The 23364-nt window shown below is 38.9% G+C and overlaps 1 protein-coding gene across 5 annotated transcripts in view; it reads left to right on the plus strand.

Moving 5' to 3' along the window:
• Positions 1-23364, plus strand: part of Kcnn2 (potassium calcium-activated channel subfamily N member 2) — a 440351-nt gene that overhangs the window by 411210 nt on the left and 5777 nt on the right. For 3 of the 5 annotated variants that reach the window (XM_063277519.1, NM_001309404.1, NM_019314.2), the window contains 2 exons: positions 12822-12932; positions 20281-20408. The exons of 1 other annotated variant lie outside the window; for it this stretch is intronic. In XM_063277519.1, coding sequence (XP_063133589.1) covers positions 12822-12932; positions 20281-20408 — 239 coding nt within the window. The remainder of the gene's footprint in view (positions 1-12821; positions 12933-20280; positions 20409-23364) is intronic. One more of the 5 variants, XM_063277520.1, reaches the window with a different exon arrangement.

Raw genomic sequence — 23364 nt, forward strand, 5'->3', positions numbered from 1 at the left:
TCTGTTGAAATTTGCCTATGAACAAAATCTCTCTTCCTGCCTTCTGCATGCTTTTGTATGTGTTTATAAGTCTGGAAGGGTCAGAGGTCAGCATCATTTATCTCCCTGAATGAGTCTCCACCTTAGTTTTTGAAACAGAGTCTCACATTAAGCTTCTGCTCACTGATTTGTGTAGGCTGCTCAGCCAACAGTCTCCACATTCTACCGTGGGGGCTTTTATAGGAATGCTGGGAGTCCAAAATTAGTCCTTTCACTTACATGTCAATCACTTTGCCAGTTGAGCCATCTTAATCCTCATCTCAGTCCCCGACCCTGGGTATTATGTTTAAAGCATGAAACCATGGAAGAACTTAACAGACGTCACAATACTTTTAGTACAAAAGTATTAAGGTTATAGAATAATTCCTCTACTCTTCCTCTATTTGAGGAAACACTGAGGACCTGAAGGTGTCCTGTTTGGGCTGTTGTCATAAACAAGGAACTGAATTCTAACTCATTTCCTTCTCTATTTGAAGGCAAATAGTCAGATTTCAGTTTCCATTTTGTTTTGGGTTTTTTGTTTGTTTGTTTGTTTTATTTTGTTTCAGCACCAACTAGTTTCCAATTACCTCCAGTTTTACACTAGGAGTCATCATTTTACCTAGCATAATCCTTTCTTCCATTTTCTGTTTCCATGTGTGAATGTAACATGTCCTGCAAGCTATGCATTTTCCTTTACTCCTGAATAAATGATTGTTTTAAGAGAAATCATGTTGATAAGGGCAACTTTTCACTTTTACTAGAAAAGTCATTCATGTATATCTTTGGCTTCCCTACTTCTGTAACATGATCATAATTCTTCTTGGCCATCTGGCCCTTTAGACTATGAGCGAATGAATTTTGAGGCATGATTGTCTTTAAATGTAGAGTAATAGCCATCTATTCAAAGGTGTGAGTATAAGTGGTTCTTTAATAAGTTTTCTAGACTTGATTAAACAATCAAAGCAAGATCTCCAGGTGACTCAGGTTTCTTCTATCTCACTAGTAATTCCATATAAAGATTTCCAAGTTCATAGCGGTTTGAAAAACATCACACTAATCAGTACTTTTTTGTTTTATTCTGGAAGCCAAGAGAATGTCAGTCCAGGGTAAACCCTCTATACCACTCTAGAACACTGGGTAGTAATTCCAGGAACTTCAAGGTTGTTGGCTATCTTGGTGTCAGTTGAGGGGGCACCCTCTGAACTCAGTTCCAAAGCATTCTGGACCAGAGCAATGAATTAGTTTAGGTCACATCGAATCCTATCACATAAGACCCAGTGACAGGAGTAGATGTTTAATTTCATGCAGGAATGTGTTTTATTCAGAAAGGAAAGGAGAATTCTGGCCTTTGTCAGTCAGAAAACTAAGTTTATGATCAACTGCCTAACCAGCACTTTAATCCTTTCTAGGATTGACTCAGATCAATCCCAGGGAAATTTTATAAGGAGCTTGACAGCTGCTTTCTCCAAGCGACAGGCAAGTGTACCAAGGAGCTCTTATGACCGGCCATCTAAATTTTCTAACCAAGCAGCACTTTAGTTTTTAGAGCCACCCTTCACTCTCTAAGTTCACAAACTCACACTGGTACTCTTTCCAATAAAAAGCTTTCAATGCAGAATGACTCAGGGCTGATGACCAGTTTTATGCAATACTTCCTTCTTTCCAGCCCAAGAGTACAAGAATGAGCTGACCTAGCAAATCATAGAAATGGGTTTCCTAGTCCCTTGGGCTTCATCCCAATACTAAAACATCCCCAAGAACACCCTTCCTTAGGATGAGGGCATTTAAAATGAGCACTTGCCTTCCAGCAGTAATGCCAACTTGATTTAAAGAAAATCAGAGGAAGGACATTTTTGATAAAGGGAAATATTTTCATGACCTGAGGAAATGTTGAAACACTCTAATGGGATATTAAACTTGAGTGATTTAGAGTATTTTATTTGCCAAAATTGATGCTTTACCTATTTGTTATGAAGGCATAATTATTTGTGTCAGGCAAGGGCAGTAAAATATATTTATGTTTCTTAGCTATTGAATCAGTCACCCTCAGAAATTCAAAGGTAGGTGATATTGTCAAACATTTGTTTACCTACTTCTTGAAGAACAAGTTGATAAATATATTAAAATAAAAGTTAAAGACTAGAAAGATGCTGTTCTGTTATTGCAAGAGAAGCTGGGTTGAATTCCAAGCACCTGAATGGTGGCTTAAACCATGTATAACTCCAGTTCCAGGGAAACTGATACTCTCTTCTGACCTCTACAGGCACCAGGAGTACACATGGTATATCAGCATAGAGACAGATAAAACATTCATGTACATAAAATAAAGGTTAACCTTTAAGTGGTTCTATTCATTTTAGATTAAAAGATGGACATTTAAGAAGTATATTTTTGGTAAATCTTGATTATCACTGAATACTCTAAATTGACTGTGAAACAACAGCTTGTACTCTAATAAACTGTTATACAAACCACACAAGAATAATTTAAGACTGAAAGACTTTGACCATTAGTGGTTTTAACAGGCCATTAACCACAGTGGTAGGGATTCTGGGATTAAAAATAAGTATCATGAATTCCATTATTAAGTTAGATTTTTAAAAGACGTCTTTTTATAAGCAATAATTGAAACATTCCTGCAGTGTTCTATCAAAGGTGCTTCATTTTTTATGCCTGTCTTTAAGTTAACTTCATCCCAAAATAGTATTTCAAAATGGTTCTTACAGGATTCACCATCACTAGGTGATCAGGAATAAAAATGCATGCTGTCAAATTTATTGAGCACTAATCAAGGAACAAGGAGTAATGTTGGCTGACAACTCAGACCAACTGATAAAATCCCACTCTGTGATCCAGAATATCCTTGAACATGTGGCAATCCTCCTGCCTCCTCTTGCATCCTGAATGTCAGAATGTCTGCAACTTCTGTGGTGTAATGGAAAAACTGAGAAGGGAAGCCATCACTTTTATCTGCCACCAGTGAAAACCCTCCACATATTGGGAATGGGTTATAACTTACGCTAGCTGCCATTTCAGTTTGGTCCAGCTCAGGCTCCAAAACATTAATACTGCCTCTCATGACTTGCTTTTCCTGACAGAAGCTGACTCCACCTCTCTTCACTTCTCCAATTTTCTTTCTCATTTATCATTTCTTTTAGTAGATGAAAAGATGATAGACTATGCACAGAAAGAAAACCTACACTTTTATTTTTAATGTATGGGGTCAGAACCACCCTGTCCTCACATTAGTTTTAGGTGACTAGAAGGCAGGTTAGTGATTTGCTTTGGATTCTCATTAAAAACAGAAATTAAAATGGGTGAAAAGAAGCCAGGATTTATTTCCTAACTTTGGTGAAAGGACCATGACTCATCGTATTGAAGGCATACAGGGATCTTAATTCCAGAGAGGAACATATGTTAGTCCCAACTGTTTCTACATGGGCTGTGGTGGTGATGAACACTGGAGAAAATGTAAAACCACATTCTTACGTTATGAAACAGAATGGCCCTGAGTAGAACCTGAGTAGACCGAAGCAATGACCCATTACCTCAGTTACTACAGCCACTCGCCTATGGCCAGGAATCCTCCTTGAACTCTGAAAATGTTCTGACATGAACAGTTCTGGTTTTGCACAACTCTAAAAAACTAAACAATCGAAGTTATTTTTGAAGCACAGTTGTACACACACACTTATTTAAAGAATTTAGATAGGTCTGAGCTTACAGTTTCCCTAATTATAACAACACTGAAACATATGGAGAAGATGGCTTTGTTTTTAAATTAAGGCTTTATATTTAAAAGGTTCCTTTTTTCCCCCCTCTTGCAATGCTTTGTATATGCTTGGCCCAGGGAGTGGCACTTTTAGGAGGTGTGGTCTTATTGGAGTAGGTGTGTCACTGTGGGCAAGAGCTTTAAGACCCTCATCCTAGCTGCCTAGAAGCCAGTCTTCTCCTAGCTGCCTTTGGAATAAGAGGTGAAACTCTCAGCTCCTCTAGACCCATGTCTGCCTGGAAGCTGACCTTGATGATAGTGGACTGAATCTTTGAACCTGTAAGCCAGTACCAATTAAATGTTTTCCTTTATAAGAGTTGCCTTGGTCATGGTGTCTGTTCACAGCAGTAAAACCTTAACGAAGACATCTCCTTCATTTCTGACTTTTTTTTCTTTATGTAATTTTTTGGCTTTTATGTAATTTTAAGACTGTGTCTCTCTTATACATCCCCATGTCAACCTCCAAATCTCCATGTAGCTGAGGATGACCTTGATCTCTTCTTCCTGCCTCAACTTCCCAAGTGGGGGGATTATTGGTGTGAGCATCATACCTGAAGTCAACAACAGGGTTTCTAAATGTACGACTGGGTGAAGCTTACAGTCAGATAGTTAAGATAATGGGGTCAAAAGTATAGGAAACAGTTGAGAGATTACTAAATTGTTGAATTCGCTTGCTTCTCTGCTTTGCTCTCAAAGTACTCGTTTTAAAGAACAAGTCATTTGGTGACTTAAAGAGCACTCCTCAAGAAATGGGCCAGCAACAGGAAAGGGTATAGCCCAGAATAAGCACAAGGAAAAACTATTTCCCAAGACTGTAGATGCCAGTGATTTTCCACTCCTATTAGGATTTTGACTTCTTTCCAGAAGGATCTCAGCAGTGGCCACCTGCCCAGGGAGAAAAATATTCATCATCTTGTGCCAAATGCTATATCATGGCTGTCTGTAGCAGTTCGGAGCCCCTTGGTTTTCATATTCTCTGCCTATTGGAGGAGCCAAGCTGCCCCCACTGAGGAACAAGAGGGATCAAATAAGTAACAGGTGTCCCTGTGGGTCACCAAGTGCTAGCTGTCAGACAGTTGTTCAGATTTTGTAGCTGAAGTTTAAAAGTCAGCAGCATAGGTGCAGATGTTTCTTCTTAAAAATCTGTTCTTCTTTCATCAGTATCTAGCACTAAAACCATGTTAATTGTCTTCAGGGAGCACAGTATATCATGGTACTCATCAGCCCTCACACCTGCATGTTTCTACCATCTTTACCAGTAACTGGAAGAGCTATAACTCTTTTTAAGGTTAAGTGCAGCTTGCTATATTCTGTTCATAGCCTCCTTCATCTACAGGACAGACTGTCAGCGAATCATTCACTGCAGGATTGAATAGGTTCCAGATACCATCTTTGAACAGTGGGGCTCTTGTGAATCTAGTTCATGATCAAGGCTATGAACTGCTGATTTAAAAGTTGTAGCAGTTGCAGGGCTGGAGTAAAGAGTCAGAGGCTGGGTGATTGCTCAGAAAGAGCCCATGTTCAGTCCAACCAAACACATGGCATACACACATTTTTTTTAAAGAAAGGTTAAACCAGATGTTAAAAAGAAATAGTGGTGACTTATTTGATATTTATCATTAGCACTCAATAGTTAAGTCTTCATACTTAAAGAGTTCACCAGATAAAATTAGGTGAACTGACACTTGTTTTGATATCATGGGTATGTATGAACAATTATACATGGGGAAATGTGTGATACTGAATATAGATATCAGTATCATGGAGTGTGGGGCTAAGAGTAGGAAACGAAATCAGTGTTAATCCAGGTCCACAACTGAATCCTGGCTTACCTCAGCTTTCAATGGATCTAAAAGCCAAGGATTAACTAGACGATGCCTGTGAATATAGCCTGTCCTTTCTGGTGATGATCTTCTCCAGAGAACTAAGTAAAAAAATCAACAGACACTGTAAATTTACATAAAATGTATTCAATCATTGAAGTCATATTTCTGTGATTGTAATTAGCAGGCTATAGCAGGATAAACTAACGTATTTACATTGTCTTTTTTCTTCTTTCTTGCCATTCTTAGGGATCCCCACCCCCACTCCTTTTCACTCTTTGGTTTCACAACTCAGTACCAAGTCATGTTTATTAGTTGTAAATTGAATTTACTAATGCTTTCAGGAATATATCCAAAAGTAAGATCAAACATCTTTTTTAAAGACACTTTTTTTTTCATTTATTTTATTTATATGAGTACATTATAGCTGGCTTCAGACACACCAGAAGAGGGCATCAGATCCTGTTACAGATGGTTGTGAGCCACCATGTGGTTGCTGGGAATTGAACTCTGGAAGAACAGTCAGTGTTTTTAACCACTGAGCCATCTCTCCAGCCATTATTTTCTTAAAGTACAAATTTATTTTACTTTTTAAATGTTTGATCATTTACACAGAGTATGTACTGTTTATAAAAGCTGCCATTTTCTTTTTCCTTCTTTCTTTATAGTGTATAATTTCCTCCCTCCAACCCTCCAAACACCATTCCTTATTGTCTTTTAAATTCATAACCTCTTTTTTTATTAATTGTTGTTACAAGCATATATGTATAGACATGTATAATCCCAATTGTAGCCTGCTTGGTCTGTATAATGTTATTTGTATATGTGTTTTCAGGGCTGACCATTTGGCGTTGGATAACAAATTGATGTACTCGTCTCTGCAGAAGATGATTTCTCCCACTCTCAGCATTCCTTGGTTGTCTGTAATTATTTTGTCTGTAAGGTTGAGGCCTTATGGCCTATTCCCTATCCACTTTGTCATTGTTCTCCTTGTTCAGCTCAAATTTAGACAGTCCTATCAGTGAGACTTTGTGGATATAGCTTCTGACAGTCTCACATCAGACTCTCTGGTCCTCTGTGCCTCACAGTTTCTCTGTTCCCCTCTTCCATAATGTTCCCTGGGCCTTAGGCACAGAAGTTATTTTGTAGATATATCTGTTAGCACTGAGCTCAACTCTGCATTTTCATTGTTTGTTGTTTTCTGTAGCCATCTCTATCTGCTGGAAAAAAGCAGTTTCCTTAATGAGGGCTAAGGACTACACTTAATCTGTGGGCATAAGAACAAATGCTTATATTGCTGTTAGGAATATGCTTGTTTGGTTAGAAGAGAATCTATAACTATCATTTAAGATCTATGACTTTCTAGTTCTGCGTAGTTGATTACGTTTCTAGTTTCATGCTTGGTGTTAGTCTAATTAGAGAGATATTGTTGCTTATGTGCCACTACTGCACCCTTAGGGTTGTTGTACCATGCCAGTTCATTGTTGTAGTCACTACTGCACCCTTAGGGTTATTGTACCATGCCAGTTCATTGTTGTAGTTCATATGCATCATAGCTGAGTAGGCCTGCTGTTTGCTTCCTTCGTTTGGAAGCTTGCATGGCATCTTTTCACGAAGAGTCATTCAAGTCATTTCTGGCTCAGGAGCCTCTGATGTCTTCAGCAACAGGGACTTGCACCACTGGGTACTAACCAAAGGCAGCAGTAATAGCCTATAATGTTTGGGAAGTTTCTTGGAAACCCCAACCAACAACTCAAGAAAAGGGGGGGCTTCTTATGCATGGTGCTGTGGTTTTTCAATAGATGATCTTTGGCTCTTGTAGGGACCATTATCAGCCCAGATGGGAAATTTCCATTTAACCTATATATGCGTGTATTATAAGTTGGTGTTGTTTTTGGATAATTATAGTGTGGTCCATTATGACTGTCCTTACTGTTGCTTTGACCTCCTTCTGATTTTATCCTTTTTCTCCTTCATAATTAGAGCCCCCCTCTTAGAGTCTTCTGCTGTTTCCCCGTTTCCCAATCAGATCATTCATACCCTTCTTATTCCCCTTCCTGTTGATCTCCCATTCACCTATCAGAGCAATGCTCCCTGTCTTAGTTAAGCTTTCTGTTGCTTAATAATAATGAAATACCATGACCAAAACATTTTGGGGAGAAATGAATTTATTTGGCTTATACTTCTATATCATAGTTTGTCAATGAAGGAAGTTGGGGCAGGAACTTGAACAGGGCAGGAGCCTGGAGGCAGGACCTGATGCTGAGGCCATGGAGGGATGCTGCTTATTGGCTTTCTGGTCATGGCTTGTTTATCTGGCTTTGTTATAGAACCCAGGATAACATCACTCATGATAAGCTGATCCCTCCCCCTATCAATCACCAATTAAGAAAATAAATACCCTACAGGCTTGCCTCTCCCTACTGTGAAAATGAGAGTCATCTTTCCCCATACTCCCTACAATTTGTATAGCTTTATCTTAGTACATAAGCTTGATCTCATTGAGATATTTTCTTGAGGTTACATTCTTTCAAATGACTTTAGGTTGTGTGAAGCTAACATAAAACTATCCAGCAGACTGTCATTTCACTTTCCTGTTTCTACTATTATTCCCGGATTGATAGTCACAGCTAAAGATTAAATGGGAGCTTCCAATGATAGAAAACATATGATGTCTTTCTTTCTGCATCTGAATTACCTCATTCCATATGCTCTTTCTAGTTCCATCCATATACCTACAATGTTCATGATTTAATCTTTCTTTATAGTTGAATAGTATTCCATACTGTGTGTGTGCCATGTCTTCACTATCCATTTATTGGTTGAGGAAATCTAGGCTGACTCCATTTCTTAGCTATGGTAACTAGAGCAGCAGTGAACATGACTGGGCATGTTTCTGTGAACTAGGATGTGGAGTCCTTTGGGCACATGCCAAAAAGTTGTATAGCTGGGTCTTATGGCAGATTTATTTTTAGCTTTCTGAGAATTCCACACAGACTTCCAGAAAGAATGGCTAGACCAGATTGCAATTCCACCAACAATGAGAAAAAGAGTCACCTTTCCCCACACTCCCTACAATGAGAATGAGAGTCCTCTTTCCCCACACTCCCCATAATTTATTCTCACCTGTTTGTTGATCTTTGCATGATGACTTCAGCAACATGAACTCTCCAAGTTGTTTAGACTTTCATTTTCCTAATTGCCATGCAAATTTTAAGTTTTAAAACTTAGTTTTAGCCATTCTTTTTCTTCATTTGAGAACTTTCTGTCCAGACCTCAAGACCATTTTTGAATGGGTATCATCAGCTTCTTCTTTTGAAATTCTTTATAGATTCCAAATGTTAATCCTCTGTGACATGTATATCTAGAAAAGATTGTTTCCTGTTCGTTCTATGGACTTCCTTTTCACCTGGTTGATTAAGTCCAGTTCATGTATGCTGTGAATTAGTTCTGAGAGTTCCCTGTTCATTGTTCTTTTTGTCTAAAAGACCTGTCTATTGGACAACGTAGGTATTGAAAGAAACTACTGTTGATGGGTTAATGTTAATCTGTATAATTAAATCCAGTGATATATCTTTTTAATGAAATATGTTCAACAGAGTTTGGTGCATCTTTATTTAGGACAGTATGTTCATCTTTAACTATCCCCCCAATTAGAATAAAGCACTATTCTGTATCTCTTCTGATTAGTGTTCATTTGAAGTTTGTTTTCTCAGATATTAGGAGAGGTCCATCTGCCTGCTTCCTGGTCCCATTTGTTTGGAGTACTGTTGCTCTATACTTTACTGTAACACATCTTTAAACCAAGATGTGTTTCTTATAGACAAAAGATGTAGATGGATTTTGTTTCTTGATCCATCCATTCAGCTTTTATCTTTTGATTAGAAAGTTGAGGCCATTTATATTAAAAATTATTTAAATGATTGCTAGTTGTGGTCATTGTGTTGAAGGTTTTTTTGGGGGGGGGTATTACTGTTTGTATTCTTAGTGAGACTTTGTGTTTTTATAATTATGGCATCAAATTTACTACCACAGTATCTCTATTATAATCATTCTCTCTTCAACCCAAAATGCTATTTCTTGTATTTTTTTCTCTTTCAGTGATTGCAGATACTGAGTACATTAGTCTAGGGTGGCTGTCATCGTCTTCTAGCATTTTTGGACTTATAATGAATTATCTCACCATCTTCATTATCAGTTGAAAGATCACCTGGTATTCTGATGGGTTTTCTTCTAAGTGACTTATGTGTTTGTTTACTCTTGCAACTATCAACACATTCTCTGTGCTTTATACTTAGTGTTTTAACTATGGTATTCCATGGGGATTATCTTTTCTGGTCTTGTCTATTTTGTGTTCTGTGTGATTTTTCTACCTCTATTGGTATCCTTCTTCTTAGTTTGGAGAAGTACAGATCTTGTTGAAGATCTGGTCTGTGTCATTTCCTTGAGGTGCTTCTCTATCATCTATGCCTGTAATTTCTAATTTTTTCCATGGTATTTCACATATCCTATATGTTCCTTTCATGTGCTTTATTAAGATTTTTGTATTCCTTGCTTCTTTGATCTACATTCTCCACTTTCTCTTTAAGTCCTGATAGTCTTGAAGGTATCTTCTGCTATGTTCAATCCACTCGTAAGGCTTTTCTTTGAATTTTCTAGTTGAATTATTGGGTTTTCATTTCCATGTTCATTGCATGTTGAGTCCTCTTCAGTGTTTCTATCTCCTTACTGAATTCTTATTGAATTCTGGATTATTGTTGTCATTTTCATCACCCATATGTTTGTGTTTTCTTGGGCACCATCTAGGCATTCTTAATTTTATTGATTTGATTGTGTCCTCCTTAAATTTCTTGGATTCTTTAGTAAAGAAGTTTATGCTTTTTTGTTTTCAAAAAATTCTGTGTCCTGTGGTTTATCTAGGCAATTCTCATGGCAAATATTTCTACAGGGCTGGTAGGTTTAGGAAAGGAGAGACTTGGTTGATCTTTCATATTGTTTGTATTCTTGCAAAGATATCTGGGCAATGTGGAGTTACTTTTTAATTTTAAGGCTGATATGGACATGTTACTGGGTTTAAAGAGAGGATATGTGGATGGGTTTGATGTAGAGGTTGGAAATGCCTTGTGTTGAATCAGCTTGACTAGACAGAGGGGACTGGGCTAGTGTACAGGATGTTCATCCTCATCCAAGTCTGGAGTATGGGTATAGAGATGGAGCTGGCTGGGTAGAAAGGTTGGATGTGGCATGGGAGCAGCCTATGTGTTGGGGTAAAGGTAGAAAGTGTCCTGGTAGAAGACTAGAGAATGTTGTTGGTCAAGCAGGGGAGACCAGACTAGCACTGGATGTAAGACTTTGGCTTAATATGGTGGATTGGGGGAAAGGTGTGGATGAAAAGGGTCAGAGGAACTTACAGGGCAAGACGCTGGAGGACCATGTGGGAGGTCTGACTTGATGGAAAGTTTGGATGCTGCAGAGATGGAACCTGTGTTTGCTGGCAGATATGGCAATCCATGCTAGTCCATGGAGAAGAAATTGGGGGTCTAGCTGGGTAATGAGGTTGGATCCAGTACCAACTGTTGATTCGAAACAATCCAGAAAGAAACAAGGCATTAAAACTCCAAATCCTCTGTCTAATCCTTCTCACAAATGGGCTTCATTACAATTTTTCTTTCCCAATGTGGTCCATTTACAAATAAAAATGGGATCATTATGTAACCTGCCTTTTAAACATTGTATTCAAATGTTTTTCAAATAAATTTGAACTGACCTGTGGCCCACATGCTCTCCATGACCAAGAATGTATCTGTGAATGAGGTCTGACATAAAACTGTAATCTTTCATAAAACTCTAGAGGGGTGTGTGTGTGTGTGTGTGTGTGTGTGTGTGTGTGTGTGTGTGTGTTCATTAGATCAACACCTTTCAAGAGTAAGCAATGTAGAAAACAGATCGGAAGGCAGTTAGCATAACCATTATTCCTCAGTATTACTTAAGATAATGACCAGTACATTTTGAAGACACCAACTTGCCATTTTAACATGAGATATTTTAGATATTTGGTAATCGGGAAAAGCATATTACCTTGTGGAAATTTGAGAGTAGATTCAGTTAGGTGCACTCATCCTTTGAATGAGTTTGAACTGGTTAAGATTCAAGTGAATGTTAAGATCCACCAATATTCTATCCTCCTCCTGTGTATACGACATTTACGTGGATGCCTTAATATGCTCATCCCTTTTCTCTTCTGCTGCTTGTCCATTGAGATTGGATTACCCATTTTATGGCTCTGTTGCATTGTAAGACTGAGATTCTCTTAGGATTTATAGCCTCCCTTCACAGCCATTACCATGATTCCTTCCCTACCAATAGAATTTCTGTGCCTCAGGCCAGTGAAGTGGCTATGGCATGTAACATTGCATGTGGTCCTGGTCTGTTTCCACAGAGATGCCACCTATACTCTTCACAGCTCAAGCTGAGTGAACCTTAGTTATAAAAAGTGAGGCCTAAAATCCTTGGGGTAACACACGGTGTTTCCCATACACCTTTGTCTGAGATTAGCTAAATGGACTATGGTGTTTGAAAGGCAGCATCATTGCTTCTCCAAAGGAAGGCATCTCCTGGCTTTCTGCATATTGTGCTTTCTTGTGTCCAAGTTCACATCACTACATTCTTCCATGTCCTTGTCACTCTCAGGCCATAGCTTGCATACATGGACAGTCTATTGATCTCCTTCCTGTTGTGTTGCCACCCACTTGCCTGAAAGCCTGCTGGTCTCATCCCAAGAGAAGATTTTGAAATGCTATTTTTTTTAAATCTGCATTTCTAGTCCATGTACTTATGTTAATTTGTTTAATATGCTTATGTAATTATAGGTGTATAACAGATTTCCTGTTTTTAAAGAAAATTTATATCTGAAAATTCAGGAAGTTGGTTTTCAGCTATTTATTCCTTGTGGTGAAATCTTGTTTTATTCATTATTATGCTTTAGTTTTAAAAATAGGTAAACTCGGATTTTTATACCTTAAAGGAACATTGCTTACCATTGTTAACCACATAATTTTCTGTGATTCTTACAGAAGACACTGAAAGGTATTATTTTTGTTTTGCTTGAGAAAATGAATGTTTGATAAAAAAAAAACAACTTCTAAGGTAGTTGGGATCAAAATTAGTAATTAATTCTTAGGGGTTTCCTTTTTCTTTGCTTTTAGGGTGCAGGTTGCACAGCCTTGGTGGTAGCCGTAGTGGCAAGAAAGCTAGAACTTACCAAAGCAGAAAAGCATGTGCACAATTTCATGATGGATACTCAGCTGACCAAAAGAGTAAGTAGACCCCTCACATCTTTCCAGATGATGTCATTGTACACTGCCATTCCCATATTGGAAAATATGCTTTTTCACTAAGATATCTAAAGTAGAGATGCCATAGGTTGAGGACAGAGACAGTATTGGAATTGGCTCCACCTCTTGCATTTTGCAAATGGACTACCTAACTTCAGGTCAATTAGGAATAATTGCATAACCTTGGTATTTACATAAAAGTAGATCCTATAAACCAAGATAATAGGTATACTCAACATTTCAGCAAGTGATCAATATTAGATTGGGTAGAAAAGAATACAGTGTCTGTGGAAAATAGGAATTTTATGGTGAAGAAAGTCAAAGAATTTGTGCTGAGCTTCTGTGAGCATGCCTGTGTTCTAAACAGAGGTACAAGCATAAAATCTCCTTTCTATGGCTTACAGGTTTTTAGAGATAGAAATGCCATAGCATCCAGATGGAAGATCAAACTCCATATACTAGAAGTAAACGTAGCAATAACCAATGTTGACAGAATGCACACGTTGACTACATCCAGGCATGGCCCAGGTATGAACTTGCTTCATCCTCAGGAAGACGAGGGAAGCCTTGTTATAGTGGTTCCACACAGTTTGGAGACCGGAACACACAGAGCTTAGACAGCCTGCCCACAGTCATGACATCAAGCTGGAAAAAAGAAAAATATTTTTATTAGACTATACCTTTAGTGTTTTGGACAGTCACTTGAGGCATCAAAATACCAAAGTTAAAAGTACCTCAAAATTATCTTCCAACATCTCAAAGCAGTCCCTGCTTCCCAAAGTAGAAGTCTATCAGGCTGTCATTAATTAAACACATTTTCACTTGGTAACTCTGTCCACAAAAAAATCAACAGAATCTTCAGATAAAATTCCAATTTTCAGTAGTTTCCTTCCATGTACAAAAATGGTCTTTTCAGCTAAGCATGCTTGCAGTCCCATAGTGTCCCAAAAGGAAAAGAAGATCAGTTAGGGCCAGCACATTAGGACCCTGTTTTAAAAAACAAATAATAGGCAACCTTGAAATGTATTTCCAATACAGAGGTTTGTTTATTGAAAATTCAAATGTACACAGATTTATTTATTTATGAAAGGGGAACATGAATTTCAGTAGCCTTGCTTATACTTCAGACCCTACAGCTAACAGTACTTCAAGTGTCTAGTAGAGGATCCAACACTCCCCACCCCCAACTGCATATTATTTTTCACCTGACTTTGCCACTTCCAAATATCTTTTTAATTACAAGTCTTATGTATTATTATGAAGGACACTACATTTGATGTGATGTGTTTGTAGAGGTCAGAGAACAATATTGTGGAGTCTTCTTGCAATTTTATATAGGCTGCTGAGTTGGAACTCAGTTTGCAAGGTTTACCCAGCAAGCACCTCTATCCCCTGACCCATCCCCCACCTCTCTCACCCTTTCTTTCTCCCCAGTTTCCTCCCATTTTTTTTCAACTCCTATTTCTATCCTCAAAACTCAGGAGCATTTCTAATGTGATGACTGTGGAAAAGACAGAAGGGAAGGGCTAGATGGAAGCCTGGGAGTAAGCTTCTTTTCAGAGATCTACAAGTGATCTCTGTGTATTGTTGTTTACTAACAACATATGCAATCCCAGGGTCATTGTATGCTCTGTGCATCTCAGAGGTTTTTCAATAAGGTTCTCTCTTGGCAGAGCTGGTGTCAAGAGTCAAAAGTGTTACTGTATCAAAGGAGGATTTCTATAAAGTCTTTTATAACCCTAAGTATTATACTTTTCTCAGGATTTGTCAGCACTACAGAGGGGGTGATGTTGAAGCAGAAGCCACAGGGCTTGCAACATGCTTCTGTATTAAAATGCTCTTCAAATTAAAAACTCACGTTCAACAAGATACCCATTGACTTTAATAATGTTATCTTACTAGTACTTTAGAGTGGAACTACTTTGCAATATTTTTGTAAGTCTCTAAGCAAGCCAGCTTACTGACCAATTAAATTTTCATAAGCAGGATGATATTAGGTAAAAGTATACATGTTAAAATGGTAGTAGGATGAAACATAAATCTATAGTTTATGAGACTTACCTCATTCTGGTACTTGGCACAGTATGTGAAATAAACCTCTAATATTCATCCTGTCAAAATTTTATGCAAGTCATCAACTTAATGGCTATCATTTACTTGAAACATGCTTCAGTTGGTTGTTTATGGAATGTCTAAGTGGAATCTATATAAAATTTTAACTTTTTAAAGTAATAATTTTAAAACCTTCAATGATTTCTGATGGAAATTAAAACTAAGGATATCTATGTATATGTCCTATATTATATATGTGTGTGTGTGTGTGTGTGTGTGTGTGTGTGTGTGTGTGTATTACTAAGATGAGAAACTAAAGCACAAACTCAAGACCACTACATATTGTTGAAATACAAGTGTTCTCTCACACACTCCATAGGAGAGAACTTTTTCCCCAGTGGCTAGCAGAGGATCAGGTCATAAATATTCTGAAATCTGAAGATGACTCTAAAGATAAGGCAATTTAAGTATTGAAAGAATATCATCCCAGGAATATATGCAGGTTTTCAAGTTTCCAAGTCTGTGTCTGATTGAGGCAAACAATAGGGTTCAAAAATATTCACCATGTGTAAGTTTCAGGGCAATAGTTCTATACAAAAAGCATTGCTCTGTACAACATTAACCAAAGAAAACACACTATTCACTGTGTGTACCAGTATTGAGAAAGTTAATTCTCTGAAAATTGATATGATCCTTTAGAATTAAGAATTAGACTAGAGATCCATGTGCCAGATTAAAGATGTTACCTAGCTTAGAAAGATAGGATCAGAGACTGGCTTAATGGCTCAGTGACTAAGAACCTTTGCTCTGCAATCATGTAGACCTGGATTAGGATCCCTTATGACCAAATAAAAGGCCAATTTGGACAGTGAGTGCCTGAAACCCCAGCACTGGTGGCAGTTACAGGAGGATCCCTAGACCAACCACGGTAAATCAGGCATATTAGCCAAAAATGTGAGTTTCTTATAGAGTCTCCAGTGAAAAATTTGCAGAGTGAGACCAGATGTGCTGCTCTGGCCTCTACATGTGCATCCTAACATGAATGTATTGTATGCACATAAAAGACAGGTCCAGCTATTTAGAAGACAGTCTGTCATCTTACAGGGTCAAACTGTTTGCCACAATTCATCTTTTGAGAATACCATTCCTACTAATTCAGAGCAAATCTTAAGAGCTTAGTCCTCATAATACCTTAGTGTTGCAAAGAAACTTGTAAAACAAACAATTAAGAGAACAACGGAATTTTTTAAGTCTTAACACTTCTATGTAAATGTACTATGGAGAATGACGATACACGCTAATAGACACTGATGGTATTTCCAAACATCAGTAAGATCTATCATGGAACATTCATACAGTCACATCCTTTTGTCTTCTGTATCTCTGTTAACAAAGTTGCCAGATGATTTACTGCACACAGCTTATGCATTGGCTACCATCTCATTGGATTAAAACATGAAAGGACCATTCCCTACAACTCAGATACCTGCTCTGAAAACTGGGAAAGGGTCTGGGGCCAAGCAACCCCACTGACCTCAGTAGAAGATACACTGGTTGTATTTCACATGTGTTTTCCTAAAGAGGGGAATGAATGAATGCAAAGTGTGGAAGTAGTGTATGGGTGAAGATGATACAAAGAAACCTGTGACTTTGTTTATTACCTTTTTTAAAAAAGCATCTAAGAAGACCCCTCAGTTACTAAAGTGATTACTGTGCAAGCTTAAAAACCTGGGTTTGATTCGCCAGGACCTTTGCAAAAAATCTGGACATGCATTGTGCACTGTAATTTCAAAGCTGAGGAGGCAGAGGTAGAAGGATCAGGGGAGCTTGCCGGTTCATCACCCCAGTCTGCCAGTCTAGCCTGATTAACAAGGTCCTGCTTCAGTGAGACACCCTATCTCAAAGCACAAGATGGATAAGGGATTGAGGAAGACACCTAATGTTGACATACGTCTTCCACAGTCCCATGTACATACATATCTGCAAAGGCCTCCTAGGAAAGAAGAAAAAAAAAAACCGAGATTGAAACCATGCAAAGTTGTTAAAAAAATCAAGGAAAAATATAAGTAATGACAGATTGTTAGTAATGACTGGCTTCCTTATATAGGTTTATACAAAGTTTCACTTGACAATTCATCGGTTCTGAGTGTTTTGCTGATTCTCAAAGCACTGTCATAAGCTGTTTTTCATGCCCAGTGTGCCACACTTAACATCTTATTGTATTGTTTATAGTTTATTTTTCTAATTATCTATGAAACAGCAATGTAAAATGGGTAGGTAGTCTTTACATGTTGGGGAGTCACAGGAAAGTATCCGGACAGTTATTACCACCACCTCCACTTCTCGTACAGCTTCTGTTTGTGCATATCAAATACCTGTTTATTAGTGTGCCTTTCAAGTTGTTTTCCCAGTGAAGGACTTCAATTCAACATGGGCATTAGGAAGACAGAGAAAATGTCTCTACTTTCCTTTAGTTTGGCATATGTTGGGGTGAGGTGTAGGTCAATCAGTAAGGAGGAAATAGTTGCCCTGGAGGTCTTCCTTCTCACTCTCCTTAATTTGTTATTTTCTACTTTTTTTGGTCCTGGGGATCTAGCATAAAGACTGCTATATTCTAGGTTAACGGACATCAACCAAACTATGTCGCCAGACCTCATAATTGACTCTAGAACTGTAGGACTTCCTCTTTGGAAACAGCGTTTAGTAAAACACATCGACTACGCTGAGAGTTTTACACGTACTTGTGAATCCTTTATGCCTGTCATCACAGATACCATGCATCCCAGCTGGCAGATGTCCTGTGTGTTAGTTGAATTGTCAGCATACAGTTTAGAGTTGTTTTGTAGATTTCAATACTCGTTTTAATCACAAGAATCCTTTGGGGGGCTGGTATATAATGTTTATAAATTATGTATCCAGTGACACCCACTTAACACCCTGGACACATGGAACACCAGCGACAAACTACAAAGGGGCAGTGTGATTAGTGACATGACCTTTGACGCCTGTCCTTAAGGCTTTATAAAAATTCAGGGAAGAGGGCAGGGAGCCAAAGGCTATGTAATTAGACAGTATAGCCCAGATCTTCCCTGGGCAAGAGATCCCTCCAAGTCAGCTTCCTGTTTACCTAGATGATAGGAACACTTGGTGTGACAGGGAATATGGACACTTGCTGTGCTCTGGGTCCTTGGAAACTTGAGCATCAATTTCGTCCAGTTTTCCCAGGTGCTTTCAAACTAGTCTGTCTATTGTCCCATTTCTTTCAGCCCTAACAAGGACAAAAAGATGAAAAAAATCTCAGTTATAGGCACGATTTGGATTTCGCTTTTGTTGTGTAATTCTGGCACATATTGTTTTGTAGCTTTCACGTTGAAAAGTAACAGTTAAAGCAGTAATGGATTTTAAAGACTTCATTAGGGAATAAGAGAATGTATTTTAAAATCAGTTCACATGCTTCAAGTTTTTTTTAAAGGAAATGTCTGGGTTTCTTATCATTTAAGCCTGTCAGCTACGACTGCTTAGGGAACACAGCTCCTGAGCATACGGCTTTCAGGGCATCACCCACCCACTCTACCCTGAATTGAGATTCCCATCTCCCTTACCATCTCAACAGGAAATAATCATTTAAAATGCATCCAAGAAACTGGAAGCCACCCTCTTCAAAAGTTTGTAGAATTTTAAAGTAATTCGGAGTTTTCACTTTGTAGACAGAAATGTATGTGCACAAAATCAGTTGCTATGTTTAATGTTGGGGTCATGGCCCAGCATTAAACCTTAATACCCAGTCTGGACATCAGCCCCTCTACTGTTACTTGTACAAGTAAAGCCAGGGAGGACATACACCAGGGCCGCTTATCAGTTGTCCAGGTTTCCACAGCCATGATCAAGTTGGGAGCTCCTAGTCTCACAGGAACCATCCCCAGCAGACACTGCTAGCGGACTGCTGGCCAGTCTCTTCTCACACTGTGCTCTGTGTTCAAACCCTCATCTCTCACAGGGCACCAATTTCTTTACCTTTGAAAAGAGCGAAGCTCTAGCTTCTAGTCTTAACTTCCCTGGAACGGGGTTGTGGCGGGGAGGGGTGTTGCCTTGACTCACTGCTACATTCTACATCTCTTCCTGCTGTTTTTCAATTAGTCTGAGGAACCAGCCTATGTAAGTGTGATAGCTATTCGAAGGAAGTGCACTCTTTCTGGAAGAAACCAGACATTTTCTTAAAACGTATTAGGGCAGTACAGTTTCACTCAGGAAAAAAGGGGGCTTCATGCCATTAATCCTGAATCGTGATGTTTCTTTGCAAAGGTGGAAAGCTAGAGTTGAAAGGTACCATAGTTATAGTGCAATTCTATGACAGCTGCTTACTGTAAACCTCAGGAATAACAGGGCATTAGTAATCGCCATCTCTGTCACTCTCATGGTGGAGAAAAGTCATTTCCAACAGGTTCACCAGGCACTGGAGTTGACTTGACTATTGTCAACTCAAGGACTCAAGACACATTGCTTAGTCTTAGTCTGCATTGTTCTACTCTTCCCTCCAGCACTGCCTGCCCTCCAGCACTGCCTCCCTGAGTTGCCCTCCTCTACTCCACACCCCACCTTCCTGGAGCTTTCTTTACTCAAGAGCATGAAAATGGGGAAATGTCTTAGATTAAGTAACTAGCCAATTAGCTAGAGAGGTTCCTCCTTCCCAGGTCCTTTGATGGAGGAAGACAGAGGAGTTGGGCCTTTAGAGATTTTAATCAAGAAATCAGATGCCCAGGCTTTATAAGGTGCAGCTAATGCATCTTTTCACGTGTTTGGAGTGAACTGTAAGAGAAATTGTGCTTACAAGCAAATAATCCACTGCTGCTCTGGGAGCTAAGGTACACGGGGTGAGCATACACATTCAGCCATGGATCCATGCCTTGGCTGACCTTGGCAGTTGGCATTTTGCCCTTCTCTGGGAAGATAGATGGAGAAGCATTGCGGTATAAAGGGGAAGAATGAGCATCTATGAGTTCTGTTCATACAAGGTGTTGAATAAAAAAAGAATTTCCGATTTGATCAGGTAGAATGTAGCACAGAAATAGTCGGTAATATCTCCCTAATATTTCACGCAAGTGTTCCTAGACAGACATAAAATCCTTGTTTGAAGGCAGCTAAGCCAATAGTGTTTTGAGTAGCAGTTTCCAAAGCTCCAGTTCACTGTGATTCTCAGAATGAAAAGCAAAGCCTTGAACAAGTACCTGGAACCTGCCGTAGGATACAGCAACTGCTTTTCTTGTGGTTTTCTAATCAGGTAAAAAACGCAGCCGCCAATGTACTCAGGGAAACGTGGTTAATCTACAAAAACACAAAGCTAGTGAAAAAGATCGACCATGCAAAAGTAAGGAAGCATCAACGGAAATTCTTACAAGCTATTCATCAGTAAGTACTTGTTTCCATCTCCATCTTGTTCTGTCTCCTTAGCTTTGACTTTTGAGTCTTGTGTTTACGGGTCCTTCCTTTGTGGGAAGAAAAAGGAAAAGGCATTGTCATGTTTGCTTTCAGGAGATATCTGAGAATCTAATACTGGACTCCAGACAAAAGTATAGTTTCCTTTATGACTGAAATTCATCTCTGTTAATCAAAATATCTTTCTCTTTGAAGATCATAATTTCTGTTATAATTGTATTCAATTAGTATATTTATATAATTTGCCCTGAAATGTTCAGCTTGAATCTACTGACGAATCTTGGGGGGGGGGTGGGAGGATGGTATCATATCATCCATCTGGATTTTTGCATGCCGGCAAACATCTTTATATGACATGGTATATTGAGTTGTCATAATTCTGCAATATTCAATAACTTCTTAATTAGAAAGTTGGAGTTATCTACATATTGTATGTTCGATATAAAGCTGATTGGTGTTGTTTGGTGTTCCGTTATTAAGTTACTTTTATTCAATTACTTATTAAGTTACTTTCTTGCATGTCTTTGTTATATAATTAAGATAACAGTCTGTACCTCATAAGACTCAATGATTTCTGGGAAACAAACCTTTCTCTGCAGGCTGACATCATCTGCAATGTAAGTGTTATGCATGTGGGTATCTACTGTAACACCAGACAGACCTGCTTTTAATGTTCTTTCTCTACAGTCACATTTTGTGGCTTTGTAAAATGGCTTTCCTTATGAAATATGGTGATGATGGGAAGGTGGGTAAATATTAGGGTTTTGTCTGGGCCACAAGATTGGCCTTCTCAGGCATGGCCAGTACAACTGACAAGAAAGCTGAGAGTCTAGGGTTTTTGTTTCTGTTTTTTGATTATATGTATTTAGTTAACTCATAGGCAACATGATACCACTAACCTTCTGGGAGGAGTACATAGACTTTTATCATCTAACTTTTCAATGGTCCAGTCTCTGCCCTGCTTAATTAGAATATTAAGGTATCCTGGGAAGTTTATAGAATTCCTATAGTTGTGTCCATGTGCATACTTCTGTGGGAATTGAAACCCCCATTAGTCAAAATAAAACCCAAGCATTTCCGGGATTAAAATAGAGAGGCCTTGCATGGATGGTAGAATGGTTTATCATCACTGCCAGCAGACACACACTTGTGCTCTCCTCTTGTCACCAAGGCACTTTGCTAAGAAGGGGATGGTGTTTTTCTTCTAACTCTGGGACTTCACTAGGCACACAACTCTTTTTCTCCCCGCTTTGTAAGGAAAGGATAAGACTAGGATTTTAAAACTATTCTTTGTAAAGTCAGTGGGAAATACAGAGGGGAGAATTATATTAGAACTGGCTCACAAAGCAGGAGCTTTTGAGCTTGCTCCTTGCTTCCCTGACCTAGGGCCAACCCAGGAGCTCCAGCCAGACAGTTGCACTTCTTTCATTCCCTGTACAAGAGAGGCCCCACGAGAGACTCATGTTCTTCCTCTGTGTTTCCAAGGCCCATCTAGAGAGCCACTTTCCCAAAGGACTCAGTTGGAAAGAAAGTGTGCTCTCTAAAGTCGTTCAACACCCTAAGCCAACATTACTAAAGCAAACATAGCAAATCATGGTAGTCAGTGTTGAGTATGATAGACAACTGTTTCCGGGTATGAGAAGATACCTGCAGAGATAAAGGGTATAAGATGGAGGAGGAGTAAGTATGTCCATGTGTCCTGACCATGCTTCTTATTTACTCCAGGATTTTGTGTGCCTGTGGGTGAAAAAATATCTAAAGTACAGCTACATTTGATTTACCTTTTTCATACATTTTCAAATGACAAAAATAAATCCAAAGCATGTGCCAACAGAGTTTGTAATGCAGTCCTAGAACCGTGGAGATATGGTGGCTATTTAATCTACTTGGTCATGTGCTTCGAGTTATCTAAGTACATCCACACTAATATGGGATAATGTGGGTGTTTATTCGCTGCAAAATCTTTTAGCTTTGCTATGTTTCTTCTTCAAACAAAGCATTATGAAAAAAATCTCTATAGAAGCAAGATGATTTTATGAAATGTCCCAGAAGGAGTGGCAAGTGTGTCTGATGGGACTTAGCCTGACTAGTGGGGCATGTGGGAGTAGCTTATATGAGTTGTTCAGCTGGCTTCTCTGGACAGTGTGACAGAGCTACCCCTTGTTACTTACTCTTCTGCTTCCATCACATGTTTCCCATTCTCATCCTTTTCTTGCCATTTAAAACTATGCAATGCATACATCCAAAGCAGATGAATTTGATGCAATTCAATTACGTTCAGAAATGTTTTATAAGAGTTTGGGCATTACTGGGTTTCCTTTGCTGTGGGGGCGGAGGATACTTGAGGTAACAACTGCAGCAGAGTAAGTTCATTTATGAGGGCTGGGTTTGACTGGACAATCCAGCTGGTGCCTAATCATGTTCCATGTTAACTTCATTTTGGAAGATGTAGAGTAACGTCATGAAAGACAGCATGCAGGGCTCGATTCCTCAGGGCCAGGCCTTCCCTGCCCACTGTTTAGATTCAGGGATATCTTACCATCATCTGCCAGCACTGCCTGAAGCAGAACTTCCTAGCTGGACAAAAACTCACAAATCATTTGCTAGAGCTTGTCTGGCTTATGTTCCTCTCTGGTTCTCCCTGAGAGCAATTTTCATAGCTCTCTCCTCTTCTGCCAGCCTGTCTCCAGCTCAACTCTTTCTCTTTTCCATATTTTATGGCCTCTTTCCCAACATGCGACCTCTCTAGCCTCTGATGATACTAAACTCTCTAGGCCAGTGCCCTCTTTTCAGTAATGTGTTTGTCTTTTTGAATTGTCACTCAATGCTATGAAGTGTTTTCTCTCTCTAACTCTCAACCCTTTTTCTGATAGCAGCTTTAATTCTTTCATTCTTCTGTCTCAACCACGGATTCATCAATCAACAGGAA

This window comes from Rattus norvegicus, chromosome 18, assembly GCF_036323735.1.
Source record: "Rattus norvegicus strain BN/NHsdMcwi chromosome 18, GRCr8, whole genome shotgun sequence".
NCBI lineage: Eukaryota > Metazoa > Chordata > Mammalia > Rodentia > Muridae > Rattus > Rattus norvegicus.